The sequence below is a fragment of the Actinia tenebrosa genome, unplaced genomic scaffold, assembly GCF_029948245.1.
Source record: "Actinia tenebrosa isolate PJP-AT-01 unplaced genomic scaffold, QUT_ActTen_1.0 PGA_scaffold11__36_contigs__length_13525064, whole genome shotgun sequence".
In the NCBI taxonomy this organism is placed as follows: Eukaryota; Metazoa; Cnidaria; class Anthozoa; order Actiniaria; family Actiniidae; genus Actinia; species Actinia tenebrosa.
In genome coordinates, this window is record NW_028292571.1 from 2,645,175 (window position 1) to 2,672,860 (window position 27,686).

Below are 27,686 nucleotides of genomic sequence, written 5' to 3' on the forward strand. Positions count from 1 at the left end.
ACGTTCACAGTAGTGTTGGTACAGTCGGATTTGCTGTTGGTGGACAAATTAGCATGAAAATAGTCACAGTATCAGCATCGAGACGTCGTATGATGCGTTTGTTAAGAACTTTATACTATTATTATTATTATTATTATTATTATTATTATTATTATTATCATTATTATCAGTTTAGTCACTTGGGCTGTATTTCGGATTGACTATTTTATAGTACCTAGCTATGCCTTTTTTGCAATCTTTTTCCATTTCTAATATTCATGTAATCATACATTTATGGATGCCGCACAAACCTTATGCCGAAGCACAAGAGTTAGCAGAGTGTATGGTAAACGTTTACCCAAGCTTTTCCACAACAATCGCGGGCTGCCAGCCAAGACCCTTGATATTTTTGGATGTTGACCATAACGTTACGATAACCTTCACCTCAATAAGCTTCCTTCCTTTCCTAAGGGGTACGATTTCAACTTATTAAACAATATCAGTGAAGAATGCTTTAAAACGCTTAGGTAGTATATATATCAGTTATATATCTAAGCATGTTAAGAGATAAAAGCTATCGATTGATTGATATATTTGGGTCTCGTTCCAAATTTCCAATTTCCCCAAACCCCCTGTTGTTCCTCAAGACCCACAAGAACGTCTGCTTTGCAGGCTAATCTTGGTACTTTGACGACGGTTTCATATTCATATAAGACCAGTTAAGTCATAGTTAATGATAGACTCCAATGGGTCAGTGTAGTACAAAAACTTAAAACGTGCAACAGTTTCAGTGTACTTTTTAGTAATATTTAAAGCTATGTAAAAGAAAGAAAGAGAGAGAGAGAGAGAGAGAGAGAGAGAGAGAGAGAGAGAGAGAGAGAGAGAGAGAGAGAGAGAGAGAGAGAGAGAGAGAGAGAGAATGAATGAATGAATGAATGCACCTTTATTTGAGGACGATAGTTTCATAAGTGTCATACACTTCTTTACATGAAAGTCGTACTTCATAAGAAAGAGATTTACATATAATATGTGATATATTTAAAAATGAATTAAATAATATGAACTATATATATAGCTATTAAAATGCGTATAAATGATAAATATAAAGTGACTAGGTACTATCCGACTGCCAATTAGACAAATTCTTATTAAAAACTAACCTAGAGGATGAAGTTCGGATATGTGAAGGAATAGAATTCCATAATTTAGCTCCTCTGTAAGAGAAACTTTTTTTAAGGAATTCAGTCCTTGGAATGGTTTGAATTTCTAATTTATCTTCGATATTTCTCAATTTAGATTTATAAGCATTTGAATCCTTACTTTTTGAGAAAAAATCTTGTAAATAAGATGGAGTATTGTCATGCAAAATATCATACATCATGAGAGAAAGGCGCTTTTCGCGTCTTATAGCCAAGCGGTCCCAATTCAATTGTTGCAAGATGTCTGCTGACCTTATGTCATAGCCCTGAAAGGTTATGATTCGGGCAGCTCTGTTCTGCAACTTTTGAGAGAGAGAGAGAGAGAGAGAGAGAGAGAGAGAGAGAGAGAGAGAGAGAGAGAGAGAGAGAGAGAGAGAGAGAGAGAGAGAGAGAGTGAATGAATGAATCACCTTTATTTAGCCACGGTAATTCCATCAACTTATAAATAAAATTGCTTTCCATGGAAGCCGTGATATATATATATATATATATATATATATATATATATATATATATATATATATATATATATATATATATATATATATGAATTAGAAATATATTACATCATTAAATTGCTCTACAAATTTATAAATCAGAAAAGTATAATATGAAAAGTAATTACAATTTTCCTTTAAATTATTTGAAAGACTTTGCAGATTTAGCAGATAACGGCAAGCTGTTCCAAATCTTAGCACCTTCGTATCTAAAGCTTCTTTTAAGGGAATCTGTCTTCGGTTTAGGAAGAGTTAATAAATTACCTCCTCTCAAATTATAACTGACAGAATCTCCCAATACATTATAATCAGCACTTAAATACGACGGAGCTCCATTATTTAGAAAGTTATACATCAAACAAGCTTTGTGCTTAAACCGTCTTTCTTCTAGGTTTTCCCATTTTAATTTATTAAGAATATCCACTGACCTAACATCATAGTCTGATCCAGTAATAATTCTCGCTGCACGATTTTGCAGCTTTTGCAGTCTTTCAGCTGAGCCCTTATTAAAATTACCCCACACTACATCACAGTAGTCGAAATATGGTAAAATAAGAGCATTATAAATAATAATCAAGGTATCAAATGTAACAAATGAACGGACTTGCTTTAAAGCACTAATGCCCATTGAGAGAGAGAGAGAGAGAGAGAGAGAGAGAGAGAGAGAGAGAGAGAGATGTAATTTTACCACGGTAAAAGCATCAACGTTAAAAGAGCAGTGAAAACATCAAAAATGTTCATCATGTTGTATTTCCGCTTCCCGACCTACTCGGTGACGGCTGATCCGAAGGATAATCTAGGCCTTCGATGGACGTATTCTTTTCATTTAATCTTACATTAATGTATTTATTCTTTTATTCATAGTCTTAATCGGGTACAATCAAACTATTCAATATAACATTAAAGCCAGACGAGCTCTTAAGGCAATTACTATGTTTGTGTATACAGCAAAATTAACCTGCCAACAGTGAGTTGAATTTCATTTCGCTAAACTGATTTTGTCGCGTTAACTTCATAAATATTGGGGGCCCAGCCTGTACTGACGCAAAACCTTTTTAATTTATAACTTTAAAAAGTTTCTTCGTATATATAGCGCTCAGTGTACTGCACAGACAATACTCAATATTAAAGAGGATATAAAAATGTCATAAACTACTTATAAAGAGTGTAAGATGAATAAACGCTCTCAATCGTTAATAAAAGTAAGTCCTTTTTTTTTTGTTGCAAGATTTCAGTATCGCTCTGATACACATTATATATTGTAGTAAATTAACGTCATATGTAGTGAAATCAGCTTTGACTGCAAAAACGTATAGTCGAACTTTTTCAAAAATAAAGCCGGTCCAGCATAAAGTGGGGACATCTTAATTTCTGTATTTGTTTAGTTGAGAAGTTCATCAAGCTATGTTGATAGTTGCTGTAGTCTATTGGATTGAGGAAATTTAGCAAACACCACTGGAATTGAAGGCACTCTTCCAATTTTTTTTCTTAAGAACAGTTTGCCGGAATGTACACGGGTTTTGACAGGACTGACATTAGAACGCCTCGTTCAAACTAATATCCAGTTTGTATATCATCAGCCGATACCATGATTGAAAAAATTGTGTGTTATGTTTTTCCATTTCAGATCACGTGTCATTCTTTTGAGCATAAGATTCTTTGTTAGAGTCGTATCCATAAATGTGTTGTGTCCTCTCATGCACAACCATTAAATAAAGAAATGATACTCTAGGGAATGAGACGTGGTCTGAAATGGGAAAACATTACACCCAAGCTATTCTTGGTTTGCAATCAATCCCAAGAGAGCACAATAATAAAAGGGATGTCCGCAATGTTGGAAGATATAACAAAAGAATTCATTGAAAAATCTTTTGTCAAATTCTTCCAACATGGCGGCTATGAAGTCTATTGCAAACGAAGAATTAAAAAGACGGTCTTTTCCAATAGAAAAAAGGGTTTCAAATCCTCCAGCACGCCTTTCCCCAGCAATGTTGAATCGTTAGCTGAAACAACGGGGAGAGAGGTTTATAAGTAGATATGAAGTACCAATCCTGCGCCCGGTGCCACCGGTGCGAACCGGTGCTCTCCCCCAGACCCTACTTTCCGGGCCGGTAACAACGGTGACGTATTCTATAGTGAGGTACCCCCCCCCCCCCCCCCACCCCCCCCCCCCCTCCCCCTCAGGGTCTTTACAGAGATGACGTTATAGCTATTCTTATGTTTTTAGTTGACTGGATTGCACCACATCCTATATTTTACGTCAAAGTTTAATCCTAATAAAAGTTTCTAATTATTCATAAAATATAGTTTTTCTATCTCAAAGCCTTAAAGGCTTAGTTTAGTCTTTTGTTTCATCCTAATTGAGTTCTACGGATATTGTCCTTTGTCTTACTACCGCGATAAGATATTGAATACTAAAGATTTTGAGATTTTATGCCCAACTCTTTTACTACCGTCTAAAGTAAGAATTGCACCACTCACAGGCAATACGGATATCGTCATATCTATTTTTAGAATTAGGAATTGCACCATAGTACAAATGGCGGTTCTGCGCCACCTGAATGAGGTTCCAGTGAGGTTCCAATCCTGCACCCGGTGCCACCGGTGCGAACCGGTGCTCTCCCCCATACCCTACTCCGGACCCGTAATAACGGTGACGTCATGGCTATTCTTACTACCCCGTGTTTCTAGCCATGTCTATTCTTAGTTTGCTGGATTGCATCACTTCCTATATTTTACGTCAAAGTTTGATCCTAATACAATGTTCTAATTATTCATAAAATATAGTTTTTCTGTCACAAAGCCTATTGTTAAAGGATTAGACTCTTTTTACTTTATGCTTTTGTTTCACCCTAACTGAGTTCTACGAAGTTGACTCATCAAAAAACAAACAATTAGATGACTTGCCCAAGGAACAACTTTTATTCATAAAACGCTCAATGCATGTGAATACAAAAAAAAAAATTAGTTACAGCTCTTTTCCGGCATTATTCAACTAAGTATTATGTTTTGATTGTCAGTATATATTTGTTCAATAGAAACACCCGTCACTTGAAACAATAGAGGACTGTGTTCTGCAAAATTTGCGAGTCAAAAAAACCTACTAGATATCAAGACCACGATCTACTCTTTCTCAGTTTTACGAAACAAACCGTCCAATTTTTAAAAATAATTAGTGCAAATTTCTTATTCACTAATGAATTCAGCCAGGTGTAGACTTTCAGGCCAGGTACATGCCAATAGCCGATAGCTTGATAGCTGATAGCTTAGCACTATATATAGTGTAGATCCTAGTGTAGATAGTAGATCTAGTATAGATTCTAGTGTAGATTCTAGTGTAGATTCTAGTGTAGATAGTAGATCTAGTATAGATTCTAGTGTAGATTCTAGTGTAGATTCTAGTGTAGATCGACATCCACCATTAGCCCTATTCTCCTGGGCAATGGCTCGGACTGTGGGTTCATCTTCGTGTAGTTTTATCCACTTCATGCTACCTGTAGATCGGAGCCTTATCTTGACAGGCCAATAGTTTTCTCCATCAATGTAGACACCAGGATGGTTAGGATCGGCTCTGTTACGCGATGTTCTATACATTTCTATAATATCGTATCCTTCTGGAATGTTTCGCAATGCTGGTGCTCCCGAGATGTAGTTTTGCCACACGGGGATAGCTGCATTCGACCAGATTATAGAACGAAGTGCGAGTTTAGGTCGTTTTCTTTCTGGTTTTGTTTCGGTGCCAAACACTGGTGCTGACTCGACACTACTGCTCATCTTAGTATTGGTGGAGAAGAGATAAACTTGACAGCTTCCAAATATGTTTCCAAGAACTTGCTTATCGGCTGGTGTATCGGGTTTGTTATCCACCAATAAGTATCCAAATAGCCTTTCGGTCTCTCTGTGGTATGCGGACATAAATTGGTCTCTATTCTTATCAAACATTCGCTCTCCGACGATTCCAATTTGTTTTCTGTCACTAGGACTTCGAAAGAGGGCCAGATATTGAGCATTTCGACTTATATCCGTATTAAACTTCCCCTTAGGAAACATGTTCTGAAGCAAGAGGATAACGCTAGCGTTTCTATGACGACCCTGGGTAAATAATCGAGCTACTATAGGACTGTCTGTCGCTTCGGCCATCAGATCGTCCAGAATGATTATGTTGTTGTACTTGGGATTAATCTCATTTAAATCCTCGGACAGCTCCGGAAGACCCCTTCCGAATCGAATGCTTTTTCCAAGGGATCTTTTCAAGACGTCGTAACGATCTTGCCATTGATTATAGCACCATAGGATGTGGATATTTTTCTGCTCTTCATACACGATACGATTCTTTTCTAAAATCTGTTGGACGAAATAGGTCTTACCACACTGAGTGGGACCCACGACCAAGAGAGAAAATTTATGGCGGAAGTTGAATTGTGGACAGGGTGCAGTAGTCAAAGACAGCGATACTTTTGGTGCTTTCGTAGATTTGAGTACAGAGCTTGTTCTTTTTCGAACGCATCTGATTTCTTTTAGACTACGTGCTGACCGTGCCGGTAGCAAGCTCGAGATGTGGTTTTGTGGTGCTGAGAACCTTGCAGTTCCTAACCACTTTTTCCTTTCATCCCCATATAGGTTATGTACTTGACGTAAATGATCACTCATAAACTTAAGATTAGGCTTGTTACAGACAGGACAGTCTCTCTTATGCTTGTAGGGCATGTTGACACTTCGAAGGTTCAATCGTAAATGGTGCAGTATATAGTGTTTAAGTAATTTAAAGATTTTTGGACGACGTGTGCTGGTCGATGTGGGGTCGATGAGAGGTCGATGTGGGGACGATGTGGGGTCGATGAGAGGTCGATGTGGGGTCGATTTGAGGTCGATATGAGGTCGATGAGAGGTCGATGTAGGGTCGATGAGAGGTCGATGTGGGGTCGATAAGGGGTCGATATGGGGTCGATGTGGGGTCGATGTGGGGTCGATGAGAGGTCGATGAGAGGTCGATGTTGGGTCGATGTTGGGTGGATGTCAATCTACACTAGAATCTACACTAGAATCTACACTAGAATCTACACTAGAATCTACACTAGAATCTACATTAGAATCTACACTAGAATCTACACTAGAATCTATACTAGATCTACTATCTACACTAGAATCTACACTAGAATCTACACTAGAATCTACACTAGATCTACTATCTACACTAGGATCTACACTATATATAGTGCTAAGCTATCAGCTATCAAGCTATCGGCTATTGGCATGTACCTGGCCTGAAAGTCTACACCTGGCTGAATTCATTAGTGAATAAGAAATTTGCACTAATTATTTTTAAAAATTGGACGGTTTGTTTCGTAAAACTGAGAAAGAGTAGATCGTGGTCTTGATATCTAGTAGGTTTTTTTGACTCGCAAATTTTGCAGAACACAGTCCTCTATTGTTTCAAGTGACGGGTGTTTCTATTGAACAAATATATACTGACAATCAAAACATAATACTTAGTTGAATAATGCCGGAAAAGAGCTGTAACTAATTTTTTTTTTGTATTCACATGCATTGAGCGTTTTATGAATAAAAGTTGTTCCTTGGGCAAGTCATCTAATTGTTTGTTTTTTGATGAGTCAACTTCGTAGAACTCAGTTAGGGTGAAACAAAAGCATAAAGTAAAAAGAGTCTAATCCTTTAACAATAGGCTTTGTGACAGAAAAACTATATTTTATGAATAATTAGAACATTGTATTAGGATCAAACTTTGACGTAAAATATAGGAAGTGATGCAATCCAGCAAACTAAGAATAGACATGGCTAGAAACACGGGGTAGTAAGAATAGCCATGACGTCACCGTTATTACGGGTCCGGAGTAGGGTATGGGGGAGAGCACCGGTTCGCACCGGTGGCACCGGGTGCAGGATTGGAACCTCACTGGAACCTCATTCAGGTGGCGCAGAACCGCCATTTGTACTATGGTGCAATTCCTAATTCTAAAAATAGATATGACGATATCCGTATTGCCTGTGAGTGGTGCAATTCTTACTTTAGACGGTAGTAAAAGAGTTGGGCATAAAATCTCAAAATCTTTAGTATTCAATATCTTATCGCGGTAGTAAGACAAAGGACAATATCCGTAGAACTCAATTAGGATGAAACAAAAGACTAAACTAAGCCTTTAAGGCTTTGAGATAGAAAAACTATATTTTATGAATAATTAGAAACTTTTATTAGGATTAAACTTTGACGTAAAATATAGGATGTGGTGCAATCCAGTCAACTAAAAACATAAGAATAGCTATAACGTCATCTCTGTAAAGACCCTGAGGGGGAGGGGGGGGGGTGGGGGGGGGGGGGGGGGGTACCTCACTATAGAATACGTCACCGTTGTTACCGGCCCGGAAAGTAGGGTCTGGGGGAGAGCACCGGTTCGCACCGGTGGCACCGGGCGCAGGATTGGTACTTCATATCTACTTTTATAGTTTCTAGTAATACTGATTTTAGAGCAAAGTCTTGCTGGTCTTGCTAATATTTCCATGAAATCAAAAATTAAGCATTATAGTCTAATTATTTTATTCGCCGATTGTTACGTTGTTTCAAACTTGTCACATTGGTAGGTCCTCAAACTGACACGTACATTCTTGTCTATTCATGATATAACACTCGACTAACAATATTGGAAGCCGGTTAGTCGAAGAGGGAGATTAATCTTGCACCTTTACACCACGCAGCCGCCTGTTTCAATAGTTCAATATTTCATACCGCTATTCAATATCCCTGAGTGTTTTGTCCTTTACTGGTCTCCTAAGTAACCATAACTTAGGAGTTTTCCGAATGTATGAAATTTTTATTTGATACATTCACGAATTTTTCTTTTATTTATTTGTGTTCCTTGATCACGAAGGAATTAAAAGAATGAAAAATGTTAGGAAAAACTGAGAAGCCACTAGATCATTCTCTGACGGCACTTAAAAAAGGCCTTGATATCTCGATACTAGTTTATTTGCTAGCCTTATAGTTAGAGCCTCGCAATATGGCGATTACTAGCTGGTGCACTACCAGTACTACGAACCCAACTTACACGTTTATTTGAGAATTTGGTATAAGTAGGACAAAAATAATTCTCCCTAGATTTGTATTATCAAAACTATTAGCCTTCTCCCCCTGTCTTTCCCTTCCTTACTCCCCCGCTTCCTGTAGATATTTGTACCACGTCCAAGGAACTGCTTGTAAGCAAAGCATTTGGCTAGTTTTGGCTACAATGCCATCCATGTTATTTCAAAATAGTCTTGGACCCCTTTCGAAACTGCCAAAGTAGTCAATACTACTGGTTATCAACACAAATATGCTGTTACAGTCAATCACATCAAGTGTGTTATAGTATATTTATACTGGCAGTGCACGGCTGTCGAGTTATCAGTTCCGCTTCGTAAACCAACCAATCACAGACATCCCTCTTGAAATCATATGCATTTGGTTGTATGAAAAGCATTTGAACTCTGACGCTGCCTCATTGTATACTCGAGGTTCTCTCTATGATACACCATATCGAAGCAGATTCTTCATCACAATCCTGAGTTAAACCAAAGTTAAAACATCATGAGGCCCAGATTAGGGTATTTTAGCGTTATAATATTTTTCCAAGTGTTTTTTATCTGCCACGATTTTGTGGCCACTGCCAGCCATGCTCCATACACTTTCAACGATTTGCTCGCCTTCGTAGCCAAACAAGGCCAAAAACTACACTATGGTGATGTCCAAACCATTCTAAAAAAGCTTCATTTCGAGGACTGTACTACCAGCGTTCGAAAACAAGAGTGTAATAAGGTAAGGGGAAGTATAGATGAGAATAAGGGGAAGTATAGTTTGACTTCTGTATACATGCCATTCTACTACAGTAAGCTTTTGCTGGTGATAATTGAAGTTCTCGACTTTGAATCATCACTACGTACTCAGCTGTTCTTTTTTGTAAAAAGAAACGATTTAGATCATGATTTTTATATCTAATGCCTTAATCTTTGAAGCCCAGAATTTAAATATTATAGCGATTCACTTAAGAAATCCAATGTTAAAACTGTACCACTTTACTCGCGTCGAGGTCGCGTGTAAAATTTAGTAATTAATGATTACCATTCGCACCTAAATTCCTAAAATACACTTTCTTTTTCCTTTTGTAGTGTCTGTCTCCCAAAGATCTTGGTTTAACCAACTCATCTGTTCTGAATTCTACCCAATTTAACGCTAAATCGATGGCGATCGTGTACTATTTGATGCCCGAAAAGACTTCTGGTAATAATAGTACCCCATGCGCATTACCTTCCCTTCCCAGCAAACTGTTCGAAACTCTTGCTCACAACTTCACTCACGGCAAGTCTTCTAGTATCACGGAACATGGCTTAGAACATATTTTAAGCAACGTTAACAAGACTTTGGGACCTCATCTTAACAAGAAAAAGGTAAGGGAAGATATACTACACGCTATGAAGAACTTATGACGCAATAAAACTAGTTTATGTAAATAGTTTATGTACTTTTTCTGCTTCACTGTAATCTTTGTAGGATTTTAATTTTTATAAGCTTATGTAAGCTTAAATATCAGATTTTACCAATATCAAATATTATATCAAATGTTATTTTTGTTAAAAATATGTTTTCAATTCCCTTCATGTGGTTGGTAATGTTTTCCATTTACGAGTCTTGACGAGTCCATCATTAATATTAACCTAAGTATTTGAAATATATAATGACTTCATAATTCAAAAGAATATTTATGCAGCTATATGACGAGTAGCTCTATTTTCTAAGATATTTTGAATTTTACAGTCTTTGATACATATACATGTATACAACATTCTAGCAATAAACAAATGAGCACATTTTTATGTACCATTAGTTGCATGACTTAAACCAGTTATGCACTTACACCTTATGCAAGAAGGTTGTCATACAAGAATAGAACATGTGTAATTTAGTGAGAATTAAAGGAATACATTAAAAGACAAAAGAAAAAGTTCAGCTTCAGTGATCTTTTGTTTTTTAATATAATTCCTATCCCACTAAATCACTAATGTTCTATCTTCGTATGACGTTCTTGCATGTAGGTGTATATTAAAGCAGGAATTGAGAAGGTTGCAGGTATTGATGCATAGAGTAGCAAAGTTTATATAAATTTAGAACTGCTTCATTTCATATTAATTGCTATAACTCATTATTTGAAGTATTAAAATTATTTTTAAAATTTAATTATTTTTTGAATTATCTGTTATAAATTATTAGAATTATTTTTTTAACTCAGACGTGTGGCCTTTATATATCCCCAAGGCACCAATATTGAGTCTATACATTTTCACTTGGGTTTAACAGGCTCATTGTTATTGTGTGAATAGGCCTAAACCTGTGGTATTGATAAAAGGGTAAATTATACGCCGTGAAAAGTTGAAAAAACTTTACTGACGTTTCGGACGCTAGTACTCCAACGAATGACTAGTGTCCGAAACATCAGTGAAGTTTTTTCATCTTTTCAAGGTGTAAAATTTACCCTTTTATTCATTAGAAACACTGATGCAGCTCACACTAGTTTTTAGTTAGTTATCTTTTCTTAAACCTGTGGTACAGGAAATTACTTCAATAATTGTGCCACGAGATTTTAAAATCTAGGCATGCATTGCATTTTGAAATATTTATTTATCACCACAAAAACAAAAAAATCCATTACATTCTGTTGTCAAAATGAAATGTTTCTACCAAAAAATAATCAATATGCTATTTCTTAAATATTTTCGATGAATCTTTCAAAGGATGAGTTTTATTTTCTTTATTATCAAGTAAAAGCTTATGTTAACTGATTTTGTGTTGAAAATTCACAACTTCTTTAAAAATAATCGTCTCCCCAAAAAGGTCCAGGTCATGAAGATGATTTGTGACTGTCATGCCAATATAATATATCCAATTTGATCACAAGTTTAATTGCCTCTATTGCCTCTTTTTATAGGCAATTGGACAATGCAAATTAAGATTTATTGTCAAAATAATCTTCTCAGCTAATTAAAAGCATGTCTAGGAATTTAGATGTTGTTACTATAAATATTTGCCAATCATTCGAAGTCTTTTGTAATGACATCAACAGTGTTAAAGTTTACACAAGTGGAACAACGAGGAAAAAAGTTCAATGATGTAAGCTTTTTGGCATTTTCATAATATTACTTTCATCAACTAGAGTATAAAAATAATAATATTAAAAAAAACCATATAAATTATTTGTGTATTGCATACAGCAATCAAAATACTCAAGCAATTCGAACTAATTGTATTTCTATATACTGACATTTTGTAATCAAGGTCAACAAACAAACAAAATAAAAGTACATGTATGGTAAAGATTTCAAAACTAATATTATTTGAAAGCTTGCGATTTCTTAATTTAAAACAATGCCAGAGCCTTAAACACAAATCAGGCACGTTCAGTAGAGGTGAATGGACATGGGGTTAGCACGTACAGCCAAAAGAATTTCATTATGTGAATAAGCAAATGATAAGCTACAAAAGGGTGTGAGCAACGATTTTTGATATTTTGCTTCTTAAAGAAAAAGATATTGAATTTAAAAGTTGGAACGTCGAATAATTTCAATGTCGGTAGATGTTATACCACATAAAAGATAGAAATACTCAAAATGTCAAAAATCACTCGCATCCTTTTGTAGACTAAGCAGTAACCTTAACCTGGGCTATATGTGTATTGTTCCAGAGCAACATGCAAAAACATGACCACATTATTCACATACTTCTATGCATTGGCTTTTGTATGTTTAACCAAAATATTTCCATGCACAGCTGGCTGGTTTTAAAAGCTGGTTTCACAGCAAAAGCCTGTGCAAAGAAGTATGCGAAAATGATGAAATGTGGTCATACTTTTGCTTGTTATTCTTTAAAGTATGAACCTGGCATGGGGAACTTGTGATTTAGAAAGAATAATATTGATTCCATTGAAACTATTGTCCTTTTCCACAGAAGGAGATATCAAATTTGAATATATTATGACTCACTAATATAAAATGTTATGAATGAAATGATGCAGAGAATTTTACACAAAGTTAAGACCAAAAAATGGTTTTTGAATTCACAATTTTGTTGTGATCCAGGACTCACTCACAGTTGACAAGAGGTTCCTAAATATTGGTTACTTGAATACTAAATTTTATTTCACTCTCTGAATTAGCTTTGCCCTTGCTTTGATCATTCTAGATGTTGTTCAACTTATTAATAATAATAATAATAATAATAATAATAATGTTTTATTGAGCGCCAATTCCCAGCGGTTCAACAGCGCTTTACAAAATACAAAAAATATTCATTATAGATAAATAATACTGTAAGGGTGCTGACACACGGTGCAACATTGCACCCAAAATTGCAAGCACCAAATTTGAATCAGGGTGACACACATTGCAACAAAATCACGCAACATCGCTTGTGTCAGCCTGCTATGTTAAGATATTTGGTCAGCAGTTATAAATTTGGTGCAATTTTGGCTGGAAATTTCAAATGTTTGCAGGTAATGTTGCAGCCATGTTCACATGATGAGTGCAATGTTGCAAGAGTAGAGAGCGATTCAACTTCAGATTTGTTGCATGCAACGTTGCATGCAAAATGTTTGGGGTAGACACATGCTGCAACAGTCCTGTTGTGTACAATGTTGCATGCAATGTTGCACCGTGTGTCAGCTTAATCACAACACCCAGCCAGAACAGTATAGCAACAACTGCACAACAACAATAACAGCAACCACAGCAGAAACAACTGAAACAAAAACAACAATTACAGCGACAGCAACAGCAACAGACACAACCCAACAACCACAGTAACAGCAACCACAACAGCAACAACAACTACAACAATGACAGCAACAGCAGCAACAACAACAGCACCATAACAGCAAGAACAACATCTACAATAACAGCAACAAAAACAAAAGTAACAGCAACTATAGTAACCACAACAGCAACAACAATCAAAGCAGCAACAACAGTAACAGCAACATTAGCAGCAAAAACCACAGTAACAGCAACCATAACAGTGACAGCAGCAACAACAGCAGCAATAATAACAACAACAATAACAATGACAGCAACAACAACAGCAACAGAAACAACAACAGCAACAACAGCAATGATAACAACAACAACAACAGTAACATTGACAACAACAACAACAGCAACAACAACAGCACCGTAACAACAACAACAGCCACTACAAAAACAACGGCAACAACAACAACAACAGCAACAACAATGGCAACAATGACAGCAATGGCAACAAGGACAGTACCATAACAACAACAACAGCAACAACAACTCTTATAAATGTACAGCATAATATGTATTTACATTTACTTACAGTACACGTACATGTATATTTATTTACAAATGGCCTGTGTCTACTTTTTCAGTGTTTCTCAGCTGAAAGCATCATCGAAGAAGTGAAAAAAGAGGAATCTGACCATGATCACCATCATGAACACTCAGGCAACGAGACCGGGTTGGATGAAGATGACTTCCAGAAAGCATGCGCCATCATTGTTTATCGTCTTATCCAAGGATATTGTATTGCTGAACATGAAAGTCACTCTAACTTACCATCATCATCATTCTTCATTGATGATTTATTCAAAACCAAGAACTATCTTCAAGAAGAAGACCTTCTAGAGATAACCAAAAAGCTAGGCATTGCTAAAGAGGCACAAAATGAAGATGTTGACGATCATGGTCATAGTCATAAACGCCGTCGACGTGCTGTTGCAGAACCTACTGCAGCTCCTACTCCACACAATGCAACAGTAAGTAATTAGAAATGTTAAGAAAGTTTAATTATGTTTTATCAAGCACATTTTTCTCAGGGTAAAAAAAGAGATTCTCGGTATAGTAGGATTCAAACTCATGACCTTAGGGAGCATTCATCATTTTTAGGAGGGAGGGGTGGGGGGTGGGCTGGAGGAATCCATGGGAGGGCCATTAAACTTCTACTGACGCAAAAAAGGGGGTCATCAAATATTTCATGTATATAAAGGGGAGGGATAAGAATTCAACAAATTTCAAGGGGAGGGTCACTTTTTTATGCAGAGAGAAGAAAGAGAGGTCTAAAGATTTTACATTACTGTTTACAGGTGTGGTGTATTTTCTAAATAATAATCAACTATACTAAACCATGTGCTTTGATGCTCGTCTCTTTATTACACACATGCGCACTCGCACGCTGCAAACCTAACAGGGGTGGGGTGGGTAAATCCACCAACACTACATCTCTCCTTTTTTTTAAAACATGAGTTCACACATGGTTGAGCAAAACAACAATAAACTAAGATGCCCAAAGTCTTTAACTGTCATAACATTTAAACATCATAAGCTTTAGCAAGCTCACAGTCAGACAAAAGTTATAGGCCCAACATAGCCCAGTACATAGTCATCAAACCTTGCAGGTAGCATCCTTGCATGAGTAGGTTGAGTAGCTTGAAGGTTAGGATTGCAGGGTTGACCTGGATGGTCAACCTGGCTGGCTTGGGTAGGTGACATTCCTACTGCTGTGGTCGCCTTGAAAGTTCCTCCAGGAGGTTGATCATCAAAGTAGGGGTCAATCTCATCAAGCTCTGAGGTTGTGGTCCTGGGTTCAGGCACATTTTCTCGGCTGCCGTAGAATTTCTTTAAATGGGTGACATTCCTGTGATACTGAGATCTTCCATCACCAATGAGAACACTGTTTCCTTGCTTCTGAATCACTGTGAATGGTGATGGTTTGAATGGTGTAGATAGCTTGTTCTGTCTCTCCTGTTTGACCAACACTTGATCACCCTCCTGGATCTGACTGTCTTGTGCTCTCCTCTTGGCGTCTGCGTACTGTTTCCCCTTCTCTTTCCATTCACTGTCTCTATCTCTCACCTCATAGTCCCAACTGGTTTCAGTCAGTTGGGGTAGTTTTGTGCGAATGTTCCGCCCATATAGAAGCTGTGAAGGGCTTATTCCTGTTGTGCTGTGTGGTGTGCTACGGTGCATTATCAGAAACTTGTTCATCTCTCCTCTCCAGTCTCTTCATTCCACTTGAGCAATGCGTAACCTCTTCAGGATACTGCGATTCTGACGCTCAACTTCTCCATTGGCCTGGGGCCAGAGAGGAGTGGTTCTCCTATGTTCAATGCCATTCTCATGCAAATACTCCTCGAACTGCTCACTTACAAACTGTGTTCCATTGTCTGTTCTTAATGACAGTGGTAGGCCATGAGTAACAAATGCTTGGTCCAGGAGTGATATGATCTTCTCGGAAGTTATGGATTTGGTGAAATCTATCTCAAAGAATCTACTGTAGTAATCCACCACGACAAACAGGTAGTCACCAGAGGGTAATGGACCCAACAGGTCAGCAGCTAAGTGCTCCCATGGAGCAGAGGGCAACTCAGTGCGGGTCATGGGCTCGGGTTTGTGAGGTTGGCTAACCAACTGACACCCATAACATTCTTTGCAGTGCTTTTCAACTTCCTTGTCTAGTCCCGGCCACCAGACTTTAGACCTGAGTTGTTGCTTCATGGCTACAATGCCTGGGTGGCCTTCATGGGCTAGCTCTAGTACTTGACCTCGGAGTTGTTTGGGCACTACAATCCTTGCTCCTCTCAACACAAGTTGACCAACCGCTCCTAACTCATTCCGCACTGGCAGGTACTCTTTAAATTTGATGTCATCCCATCTTCCATTAAGCAGACACTCCCTGATGCACATCAACTCTGGATCATGTTCTGACACTCTTTCCATCTCGCGTGTGGTCAAGGCACATGGGGTCGCCTCCCGAGCTACAAACCTAATATAATGTTCGGTGGTATCATCTGAGCCAGTAACTGATGATGGGGACAGAAGTCGTGACAGTGAATCAGCAATGTTGCTTGGGCCAGGGATGTACTTAACAGTGTATGTGTAGGGCTGCAGTCTTAGGAGCCATCTCTCAATCCTTGCACAGGTCTTTGACTTTGGTGTAAAAATACACTCTAGTGGCTTGTGGTCTGTCCACAGTTCAAAATCAGCACCAAAGATGTAGGCATGGAACCTCTCGCATGACCAGACTATGGCCAAGGCCTCTTTCTCTGTTTGTGAATATCTCTTCTCAGTGTCACTTAAACTGCGGCTGGCATAACTAATTACTCTGAGTTCTCCTGCCTGTTCCTGTACCAGAACAGCTCCCAATCCGACTGGACTGGCATCTGCAATCACTTTGGTGGGTGCACTTTGGTCAAAGTATCCCAGGGTCTCTGCATTGGTGAGTCTCCTCTTCAACTCCTTGAATGCTCTACTCTGCTCTGGACCCCATTGAAATGGCTCTTGTGCCTTTGTAAGCTTTCTCAAGGGTGCAGAGATGGTAGCTAGGTCTGGGATGAACTGTGCAGTGAAGTTCACCAGTCCTAGGAAACTCCGTACTTCTGCGGCATTTGTAGGCTCTCTAGCCTCAGCAACTGCTCTCACCTTTTCATCTGCTGGTCCAATTCCTCTTTCTGACAATACATGACCCAGGAATTCTATCTTTGGCATTTTAAATTGACACTTGGCACGGTTGAATGTTAATCCCCTTTCTGCTAGCACTTTAACTACCTCTGCGACTCTTCTATCATGCTCCTCTTCTGTTGATGCATGCACAATGACATCATCAATAATATTCTGAGCACCATCACATCCTTGCAGGACTTGCTGGAGAACTCTCTGATACATTTCCGGGGCACAGCTGATCCCAAACATGAGGCGTTTGTAGCGGTATAGGCCTTGGTGGGTTGAGAATGTAGTAATATCCCTCGATTGTGGAGCTAACTCAATTTGATGGTAGGCTGACTTAAGATCCAATTTACTAAACACTTTGCTTTGTGTCATGTCTTGGATGACTTCATCAATGGTAGGTATAGGGTACCTCTCGCGCTTCACAGCCATGTTTGCCTGCCGCATATCAACACAGAGTCTGATATCCCCTGTGGATTTTGTAACAACTACTACTGGGGATACCCAGGAACTTGGACCCTCAACCCTCTCTATGATATCAAGTTCCACTAGCTCATCAAACTTTTGGCTCAGTTTATCCCGCAGGTGGTAGGGTACTCGACGCATTTTTTGGGCCACTGATTCCTCCAGCCCATCCCCCTCCCTTCCTAAAAAATGATTGCTTCCTTATGTTTGCTAGACATGTACTCTAACTGCTGCGCTTCCGATATGAATATTGGTGAGAGAGGACAAGATGGCATTTTATAAGATTGTCATTAGTAAATGTTTTGCATAATGATTCGCTAAGCTATGATTGGCTAAGTCAGCATCGTATTCATGAGGCATAACTAGTGATGTGATATGGGAATCAATCATACACAAGACCTATATTGATAGCAATTTTTTTAACTGAAATGGCCATCCTGTAATAATTTGATCTACGTGATTATTATATTCAAGGGTAAGTAATGATAGTGCATGCTCTAGCGTATATATCACCCCAAAGGATAAGGTCTTGGGTTTGATTCCTGGGCTCGGCATCATCTGTCAGTAAATTTTGAAATTTGGACACCGACAGTATGAATGACAGTAAGGGTTATTCTTCAGGTTCAGAACCGATCATTCTCACAATTTACTTTCGTGGTTGCCATGGAAGCATTGGAAGACAAATGTTAAAACTAGATGACTAAACTTTTGTCTCAGTTTGCATGTAGTGATGTAAACAATGGTGGCCATCTTTGCATTTTGTTCTATACTCACAAGACTTCTTTGATATATTGGTGGTAGTCTATCATCTAAAACTCGTAGCAAATTCGCAACTTTTGTCTCAATTAGCATGTCATGGCAATCATTTATTAGCGAGTAGCAGGGGGCTGGGGGGGGGGGGGGGGGGGTTGTAGGGGGTTACCTTATTTTGAGAGAGTGGTTAGAGGGAATGGCTTATCACATATTGAGGGGGTTGAGAACTTTTGCAGGATATGACAAAAGGGGGGTATGCAATTGTTACCTCTACCATGGAGGAGGGTTTGGATTATGTTTGTAAAGCGCTCATGTGACTTTGCCGACCCCCACCCATGTGCTAATAAATGAAAGCCCCCTAAGCAGCAATTTTTTTTACCCTTTGAACATTTTTTTTCAGTGCTTTTCACTTGATTCACTCCTGGACGTATTCAGCATTGACCATTCTGTTGGTGCAAGCAAAAGTTCTTTTACAGAACTTTGTCCTGCTCTTATACAACAAGTACAAAGTGGCTCATGTACAGCAAAAAAAAGCCAGACGAAATCCACTGTTAGTGATCTTTCTAAAGGTGAGAACTCAGTTCTTATATAGTGAACTCCACAGTTTGATAAGTAAATGGTTTTAATTAACACGAGCTCCTTTCTTGGGAGAACTGGGCAACCACCTGTACAAAACTTTTGAAGTAAAATAAATTGCCTTTAGGACATTTGTAGGCATTGTTCATGCTCAGCCTTTCTACGCATGAGTTTAGTGTGCATGCGCTCATCCTGTTGACGTCATTCAAATATTGTGATGGGTAATCACCCACCATTTCCCCCTCCACCCATCTCCCCATCTCAGCACTTCCCTTGTATGGGCACCTCTTTCAATGTAATGGCACAAAAAGTTGAGACAAAAATTTTGTCTGTTTATAATTACAATTCATGTGAATGAACGATTGTTTTACTTAATGATTTCAGTGTGGGGGTATGGTTTTCTCTCCGTGACCATAATCAGCTTGGCGTCTCTTGTTGGTGTTGCTACTATTCCATTTGTTGGTAGAACTATGTATAAAAAAGTTCTGGCATTATTGGTGGCACTGGCTGTAGGAACGCTTGCTGGTGATGCAACTCTTCACCTTATACCTCACGTAAGTCAAAGATTGTATTCCAAAGCAATAGAGGCTTTGCACCATCACGTGCCCATCCCATAATACTGTTTGGGCGTCCTGTGGTTAGATGGCAGAACAATAAAATCCCTTTGCTCTTGGGAATTTGATTCTTTCTTATTTACTACCATTTGCATTGCTAGGCGGCCACCCCAGACAAAAAATGTGACTTGCACTTTGCAATAGACTGCCGTCAATCAAACACGTTGACATCATTTACACTCGTGTGTGATTCAAAATGCACCAAAACTTGTTGATTGTTTACAAGTATTATGATCCACACTCACCGGGCCTATCCCGGCTGATCCCATTGAGTGTAAATGAGGTCAACGTGTTTGATTGACGGCAGTGTATTGCAAAATGCACGTCACGATTGTGGCCGCGTAACAATGCAAATGGCGGTAAAACGACTGTATTTTTCCTGGCCATCTAACATGGCTGCCATCACGTGGTGGTGCAAAACCTCTATAAACCTCTATTTCTCTTAAAGTCCGCTAGGAACAATGCAGGCTCTAATTTGTGGTTGAACTTGTTGATAATTAAACTACAGTACAATCAAAAATTATGTGTGAAGGCATCAATGCAAGTCCTACCTTGACATGGAGCCATTGTTACATGGTCACTTGAGCAAATTTAGGAGGTCTGGTCAATTAATCATTAGATTTATTCTTACCATGCATAGCAAGAAACAAATAATGTAATTTATTTATGCACTTAAAAAGTGTGAGAAACACTTGACACCTACAGATTTTGCTTTGCTTTACACTTCTTTCATACTTACATGTCACTTCCTGCATACTGAACAGAGTATAGACAAATAGTCATGTATTATTATTGTCTAGCTGATATATAAGTTGTCACTGTAGCAAAACTTATACTGGGTTTCTTGTTGTTTTTTTTAAATAATATTATAATGCAGGCTTTAGGTCTTCACCAACACGAAGAAGGAGAGGAAGAACCTCATAGTGAAGACATAAGTAAAAGTTTCCTATGGAAGGCGGCTGTCATCCTTGCTTCTATTTATTTCTTCTACCTCTTTGAAGTACTGATGCATTTTGGGCTCAAAAATAAACACACCCATAGCCATGTTGATTTAGAGGTAAGGTATAATTATTATACTAGTTTCTATGGCTTTATCAGGAAAATCCAATCAACCCATATTTGCTTGACTTAGTGAATCCTCTTTGGAGAGAATTGAGGGTCTAATAGGACTTTAGCAACAAAAAGTCACGTGCCGATATATGACTTTGATAACGAATCAATCCAGCTCAAGGTCCCTTGGGGAAGGCTTAGCTGGATGGCAAACAAACTTTAAACTGCTTCGTATCATGAAATTGAAAGTATCAGATTCTCATAAGGAAAAAGTTTTTGGATACGACATTAGTAATCCAGCAAAAAATCTTTAAATAAAGGAAGCCCACATTTTTTTGCCATCCAGTTAACAATCATGTGTCAATCTATTGCAAAAGGCTTATTAGGAAGTAATGCACATGTATTCCAGCTGAGTTGACATTCAGAATGAACTCAACCTTTTTTGAAAGTGTGTTTTATAATACCCCCTTCACAAAATCTTCCATAGTATTCTTCCATGAAGCTCATTTTACACTGGTTTTAAAAGGGTAGCACTCTTAATAGATAACAAAACTGTGGTCCTCTCAGGTTTGGGATGAGAGTCGTGCGCCATATTGTGTCATATCAAAATAATGAATGTAGTATGGAAGAATATGTGGAGTGAAAGAGGAACACCCTCTTACAGGGAATGATGGTGGTACAAAATATTAGATATGATAAAACCCCTCTGTGACCACTAGGTAAGATTTTACCGTTGTAGAGCATTTCATACTGTTAAAAGTTTTATGAATAAAATTCAATAGACCCCCTCAGCTCTGACGTAATGTTGTCCCATTTCAGAACACATGTCATTCCCTAGAGTATGATTTATTTGTTTAAAGTTTGCGCTAGGTTGCACATGAGAATACACATGAATATGGATACAACTTAAACAAAGAATATTATTCTCAAGGGAATGACACAGGGTCTGAAATGGGACAACATTACGCCGAGCTGAGGAGGTCAATTAAAGATGATAAAACTGTAAATCTTTAAATTGTAGTTACCAGGACCAAGCAGCCGACACATGAGCTACAACAAGAAGAAAGCCTGTTCCAATTTTGAACACCACGAGGGGACACCACAAAACCTTGGAAATTCAGATGAGAAGGTTCCTGAAAATGGAGACATCATTCTGACAAATGTAGTAAGTTTTCAAGACTCTAAAAGAATTTAAGTCTGTTCTATGTTTTGTACTTGTAAAAAAGGCAAAGTCAAAAAATTTAAGTCTGGTTTTTTTTGGATGCTAAAAATGTGTAAACCTGACTGCAATCTTGGCAATTGCTGTGGTGCACTCAGTTGGGATTTTCTTGCTTTTGAATTACTTGAACCTGCTCTCTTCTATGCTTTGTACTTGTAAAAAGGACAAAGTCAAAAAAAAAACATATAATAATTTTTTTATACTGTTTTTTAAAATACTTTTTAATTCAATAAATTTTAAAAAATATCAAAGGAATGACTTAACTGACCTTAAAATAATTAAAATGATAATGAAGTCAACAAAAATTTAACTATTTTAATGATTGATTTTAAGTACTATTTAAAGTAACATATTTTGAATTAACAACTCTAATAATGCCACAAACAGCGGGTCTTGATAAAAGTAAGAAATTGATTTTTGTCGAGGGAGAAAAACCAGAAACCGAAGAAAAACCCTCAAAGTGATCATAAACAGCCAAAGGAAAGCAGTACGCTCATTGACATCAGCTTATTTGCCTGTCCTCTTGTTGATAATGCAAAATAGCCAATCAGCGCACCAGAAATTTGTACTGCATACGTATATTATGGCAAAAAATAGAACTCTCCTGTAAATGTAGATGAGTTCCATGCCATACCATGGTGTGGCAGGGGTGTATGTACAGCTTGCCTCTCACTGCTGTGGTATCTGGGTTCGAGCCCAGGCTCAGACCAGATTGCACATGAGTTGAGTTTGTTAGATGTACTGTTCTGTCTTTGCCATTCAGGTTTTTCACTGGGTTCTCTGGTTCCTTCCCTCTGTGGAAGTGAACACATGTGTTGAGTGTTGTATGTCATAAATCATATATAGAATCTAGTTTTAGTGCATGTGGGAGGGAGTCTCATGGTAGAGCCAAGCTTTCAGTATGGCGAGGGGTAGTTGTAAAATATATGAATATATAATATATGCCCAATTTTCTTGCCTAAGTTGCTTTTATTTTGATTACTGACAATAAAAAATACCTATCTAACAAATAATTAAAGTTAAAAATTTAAAAGTAAAAAAATAAATTTGTTCATTTTTATTAATATTTGAAGCCCAAAGGACCCCGGTGTCATAGTCCACAGTTTCACAACTGTGTTCAAGTTTTTGAGAATTGCGCCAGCACTAGTTCAGAGTCTGAAGTTGAGGAAATGAAGTTTTTGGAGGTATGATGCTCATAAAAAAACAACTAAAATCTAAATATAATAAATTATAATTATAAATTGTAAGATTATTATGTATATGGCATGGCAAATTGTGAGAAAAGAGGTGGTTTGTTTTGGACAACTAAAAATTTTAGCTGTCAAAAACAAACCATCATTTTTTCTCACGATTTGCCAGGTTAGATGCCTTGATTTTAAAATAAATATTGTGAAAAAATCAAATCAAATTATTTAATACAATCCCATAATTTATTAAACATGATATGATAATGATTAATATTACAGTGTGGCTTACAAAAGTATGGCTGGCGATAAATGTATTCTTACACTTTTATGCGTTAGCTTTTGTATTTTAGATAAAGGCAGCTCGGTTTACCAAATTAGTTTACCATTTAAAAGCTCGTTTGGCAGCTGAAAGCCTGTGCATCTAATAGAAGTATATGAATACATTAAATGCTGCTGTAATTGAAATTAAAACACTATAATAAGCATATTAAAGACTGTCATGATGATTTTAAAACAATAAAGGTAATTAGCCTATCCATTTATCTAATAGGATGGATGTTCTACCCATATCTCTTCCATTTCTTTATACTCCTCCATTCTATTTTCCATTATCTTCTTGTTCATCCATTCATCTCTCCTTCCATCCATCCATTTGTACATTCTAAATGTAGCCATTAAACATGCTGTCTATAGTATCCCATCCATTTGTCCATCCATTTAAAAAAAAAACCGTCCTTTTTTCACGAGGGTAGCACTTAATAGCCAATGGCTAACAAACCTGTGGCCCTCATTCCATGATCAAATTGGAATTTAGGAGTTGATTTTTGCGGAGGGAGGAAAACCAGAGAACCCGGAAAATCCTCGAAGCACAGGAGAGAACCAACAAACAACTCTACTCATATACAACACCAAACCCAGCAGGACTCGAACTCGGGTCGCATTGATGAGAGGCGAGCACTCACACCGCTACGCCATCCACGGGTGCTTCCCTATCAGCTATCTAATTTCCTATTCATTTGTGGATTCAATTAGCCTTCAACATCTCATCCATAAAAAAATACAGTATATCCTATCCATCCATCTAATTTCCCATCTATTTTTCCATCCATTCAGACATTCATCCCATCCATTTGTCCTTCCATCCAGCCAATTAACATCCCATCCATTTGTCCATTTGTCCATTCATCCAGCCATCTAATTTTCTATACATTTGTCCTTCCATCCAGCCAACTGACATCCTGTTCATTTGTCCATCTATTCAGCCATCTAACATCTCATCCATTTTTTCATCCATTCAACCATCCAACATCCCATATATCCATCCACAACTCTACTTGTTTGTTAACTTCCTGATTATTATCCATAGAATGCCAGAACCGAAGATAAAGTTGACTATGAGGCACAAAAGAAACCTCCACTCTCCAAGAAGATTTCAAGTCTGAAAGAAAGTTTATCCAGACGTTCAGTGTTTAGTGATGAAAACCAAGATAAGGAAAAAGAAGGCATATCTACTGTAGCGTGGATGATTATCATAGGTGATACCATCCATAACATCAGTGATGGCCTAGCTATTGGTGCTGCATTCTCTGAGGGAGGTGCATCTGGTATCTCAGGAGGAATTAGTACATCAATAGCTGTCTTTTGCCATGAATTGCCTCATGAATTAGGTATTTGAACAAGTCATGTGTTAAATAATCAAACATCAAATGCTCAACATATAGTCGATGAAATGTTGATCTTGATGTTGGACTGTTTGAATGTGAAGATATGTTATTTTATTTCATGCAATAATCTACCAAGATATTCAGTCAGTAAATGTTATTCTTCCTAAACTATTTCGCAAGAAAGAATATGATATCATTATTAGAGCTTTTATTGTGATAGATTTCTGTGTCCAACTGCTCTCAAAAACCAATAATTAAAAATTTGTTCTCAATGAATTATCCTCCACCTCAATACTAGATAATAGTCCCCTTCACAGTTCGCTGCGCCATCTTGAAAGGTAGCTGTGCCTTTGCATTGAAGCGAGGCGAATGGTGAGCTTGCAATGATAGAGACGTGAATAATTATTGTCCAAGGTGTTAAAAATAGGTCTCTATCATTGCTCGCTCACCATTCCTCTCGCTTCTATGCAAAGGCACTTTCAAGATGGCACTGGGAACTGTGAAAAGGACTATTGGACAATTAGTCAATCCTGTCATGAAGAAAAAGTCAGAAAAGTCTTAAAATGATAGAATTTATTTTGGTCCCGGAAGTCACTATTCCATACTATTGACATCACAATTAAAAAGCCCTATTAGCTCTTGCAAGCCCTCGATTTTGTCCTAAGACTCCACTTTTTCCAGAATTCCAACTATCTTCAAGTATATTTTATTTAAGTGTTACTACCTCATCTACGAATAATTTTATTAACCAAACCTCCATTTTTTTCAACTTCAGGTGATTTTGCTGTGCTGCTTACAGCAGGCATGAGTGTCAAGAAAGCTCTTTTTGCAAACTTCTTATCAGCCTGTTCATGTTACATTGGCCTTGTCATTGGCATTTTGGTTGGACAACAGATAGAAATGAGGTTGTGGATTTTTGCCATTGCGGGAGGCATGTTTCTTTATGTCGCATTAGTGGATATGGTGAGTAGATTAATAATAATAATAATAATAATAATAATAATAATAATAATATAAAGAGGCTTGTAAAGCGCCTATACAAGCCAGTTCTATGCACTGTAAAAAATAATAAATAAATACAATACAAACATAGATTACAAATCATAAGCAAGTCTAAATAAATAAGTCTTAAGTTCAGTTTTAAAAGATTCAAGAGAGGTATGATTCAGATTTATCTAATGTACTTGGACTTTAAAAGCAAAAGATAAAAATGAAGACTAATACTAGTTTCTAGTTAATCTTAATTTGATTAAAAATGCTTAAACTTTATTCATAAGTGACTAACACACAGATCACATTAGGATTTAGGGCAGAAGTGGATGCAAGGGTAATTCCATGGTAGAACATCCCTTTTTGGAAGCCTTTCATGTTCTCTACGCCCAGCAGAATAAAATGGATTAATGCAATCCTTTTAGGGTTCTGATACTTTTAACCTGGTTTGATTCAAGCTTTCTTTCTTGTACCCCCTCATCTTTTAATCGGCACTCAAAGAAAACAAGGAATCTGGGTTTGATTCTACAATTTGATTGGTTCTCAAAGTCTAGGTGGCCCAGGTTATGGTAGTCACTGACAATGTAACTTGATTCCCCATCATAATTCCAAATAATTTTTTGAATTTTGTTTTCCACAGCTTCCAGACTTAATGCACAGCGAGTCTCTACAGACAGACACATGCATCACATTTTTGTTGCAGAACATTGGATTGATTCTGGGGATAACCATCATGCTTATCATTGGTTATTTTGAAGAAGCCCTCATGGCTGCTGTCAAGATATAGGATAAATGTTCTTTCGATCAATCAATGGAATATTTATCTTCCTTACATATATATACCTGTTTCTGTACACTAAATTTTGTCAACTGAAAACTACAAAGATAAGATACCACACATGCCACGAGGTATTAATTGTGATTTTAACAGTTACCAGTTATGCAGTTTCACCCCCAGTGAGCTTCATCGAGCTGCAACTTTTATCAAAAACATTTTTCTTGATTCTCTCAGATCTCAGCTTTGTAGCTCTTTTGGATGACTAACTTTATTGAAATGAGCATAAATAAATATAATAATTATAATACTCAATTGCGGGGCTAAAAATACTGACTGTTCATTTGCCAGCCATGATGTCACCCCAAATTAGTTTTTTATCTCAGTCATACCTTATTTCTGGCTCAATGTCACTGGTCAAAATGACTGGCAAGGCAAACATTTGACCCTCAAGACAAGTTCCAATTCTCGCCAGACATTAATTTGAAAAATCAACTGCTAAATTGTAATTCGATCTTTGGGCTTTCACCTTGGAGCCTAGCTCTGTTGTGATTGTCCCACGCTGTGATACAACAGCTAAAGTTAGTAGATTTTTTTAGATTTGATTAATGAATAACCATTATTTTTAGCCCTGTATTGTAGTCTACCTTAACTTATAGCATAATATACCAGTTGATTTGATATCTAGGCGCACAAAGCATTGTTTGTCACAGTGAAAATGTTCAAGTGTTTTCTATTATTTCTTGATAAAATGAAATATTTTCCACCAATGGCTACAATTTTCAGATATTTGGTAGATCTTTCCATGATGTGTTTTAGTTTTTTAGTTTTCATTTTTTCGAGCAGAAAACTTGGAATTAGGAAATCAAACAGAACGTTTGCTGATTGGTCAAATTGTTCTGCCTGATAGAATCAAGATCACCTGTTAGTCATAACAAGACTTAACAAAATCAATTTTTTATTGATCATTAATAAATGTTTGGAATCTGTACTGATGCACTTGAATTACACCTTTTGCTGTTCATTAAGAGAAAATGTACATTCATTTGTGCCAATAGTTGTATCAATAACGTGTAATGTACTTTCATCAACACCACAAGTAACATCATTAGCGCGGATCAACTTTCAATAACGATATTTGAATATGCGTGTACATTCATAGGCATCAATGGACAATCAATAGCGCGTTTGTACATTCATATGCGCGGATTGTATTTTCT

General features: G+C 37.4%; 1 protein-coding gene across 2 annotated transcripts; it reads left to right on the plus strand.

The window, feature by feature from the left end:
* The first annotated feature begins 9,131 nt into the window (after positions 1–9,131).
* Positions 9,132–27,461, plus strand: LOC116292992 (metal cation symporter ZIP14). 2 transcript variants are annotated; one of them, XM_031700370.2, is made up of 11 exons: positions 9,132–9,482; positions 9,833–10,111; positions 14,101–14,487; positions 18,792–18,960; positions 19,352–19,521; positions 20,459–20,638; positions 21,653–21,796; positions 22,924–23,034; positions 24,404–24,704; positions 25,477–25,664; positions 26,332–27,461. In XM_031700370.2, the coding sequence occupies exons 1-11, from the start codon at positions 9,255–9,257 to the stop codon at positions 26,476–26,478; spliced, it is 2,304 nt and encodes a 767-aa protein (XP_031556230.1). In that variant the 5' UTR covers positions 9,132–9,254; the 3' UTR covers positions 26,479–27,461. The 2 variants fall into 2 exon arrangements, with proteins under 2 accessions (XP_031556230.1, XP_031556231.1); XM_031700371.2 differs by lacking the exon at positions 22,924–23,034 and having other exon boundaries at positions 9,134–9,482.
* Positions 27,462–27,686: the final 225 nt, after the last annotated feature.

What these genes read in the sequence shown, in the direction of transcription:
- LOC116292992 (XM_031700370.2), top strand. Translation starts at nt 9,255, where the DNA reads ATGAGGCCCAGATTAGGGTATTTTAGCGTTATAATATTTTTCCAAGTG. An exon ending in GAAAACAAGAGTGTAATAAG is followed by an intron (nt 9,483 to 9,832) that starts GTAAGGGGAAGT and finishes TTCCTTTTGTAG; the next exon opens with TGTCTGTCTCCCAAAGATCT. An exon ending in AGGAAATGAAGTTTTTGGAG is followed by an intron (nt 23,035 to 24,403) that starts GTATGATGCTCA and finishes TATTATCCATAG; the next exon opens with AATGCCAGAACCGAAGATAA.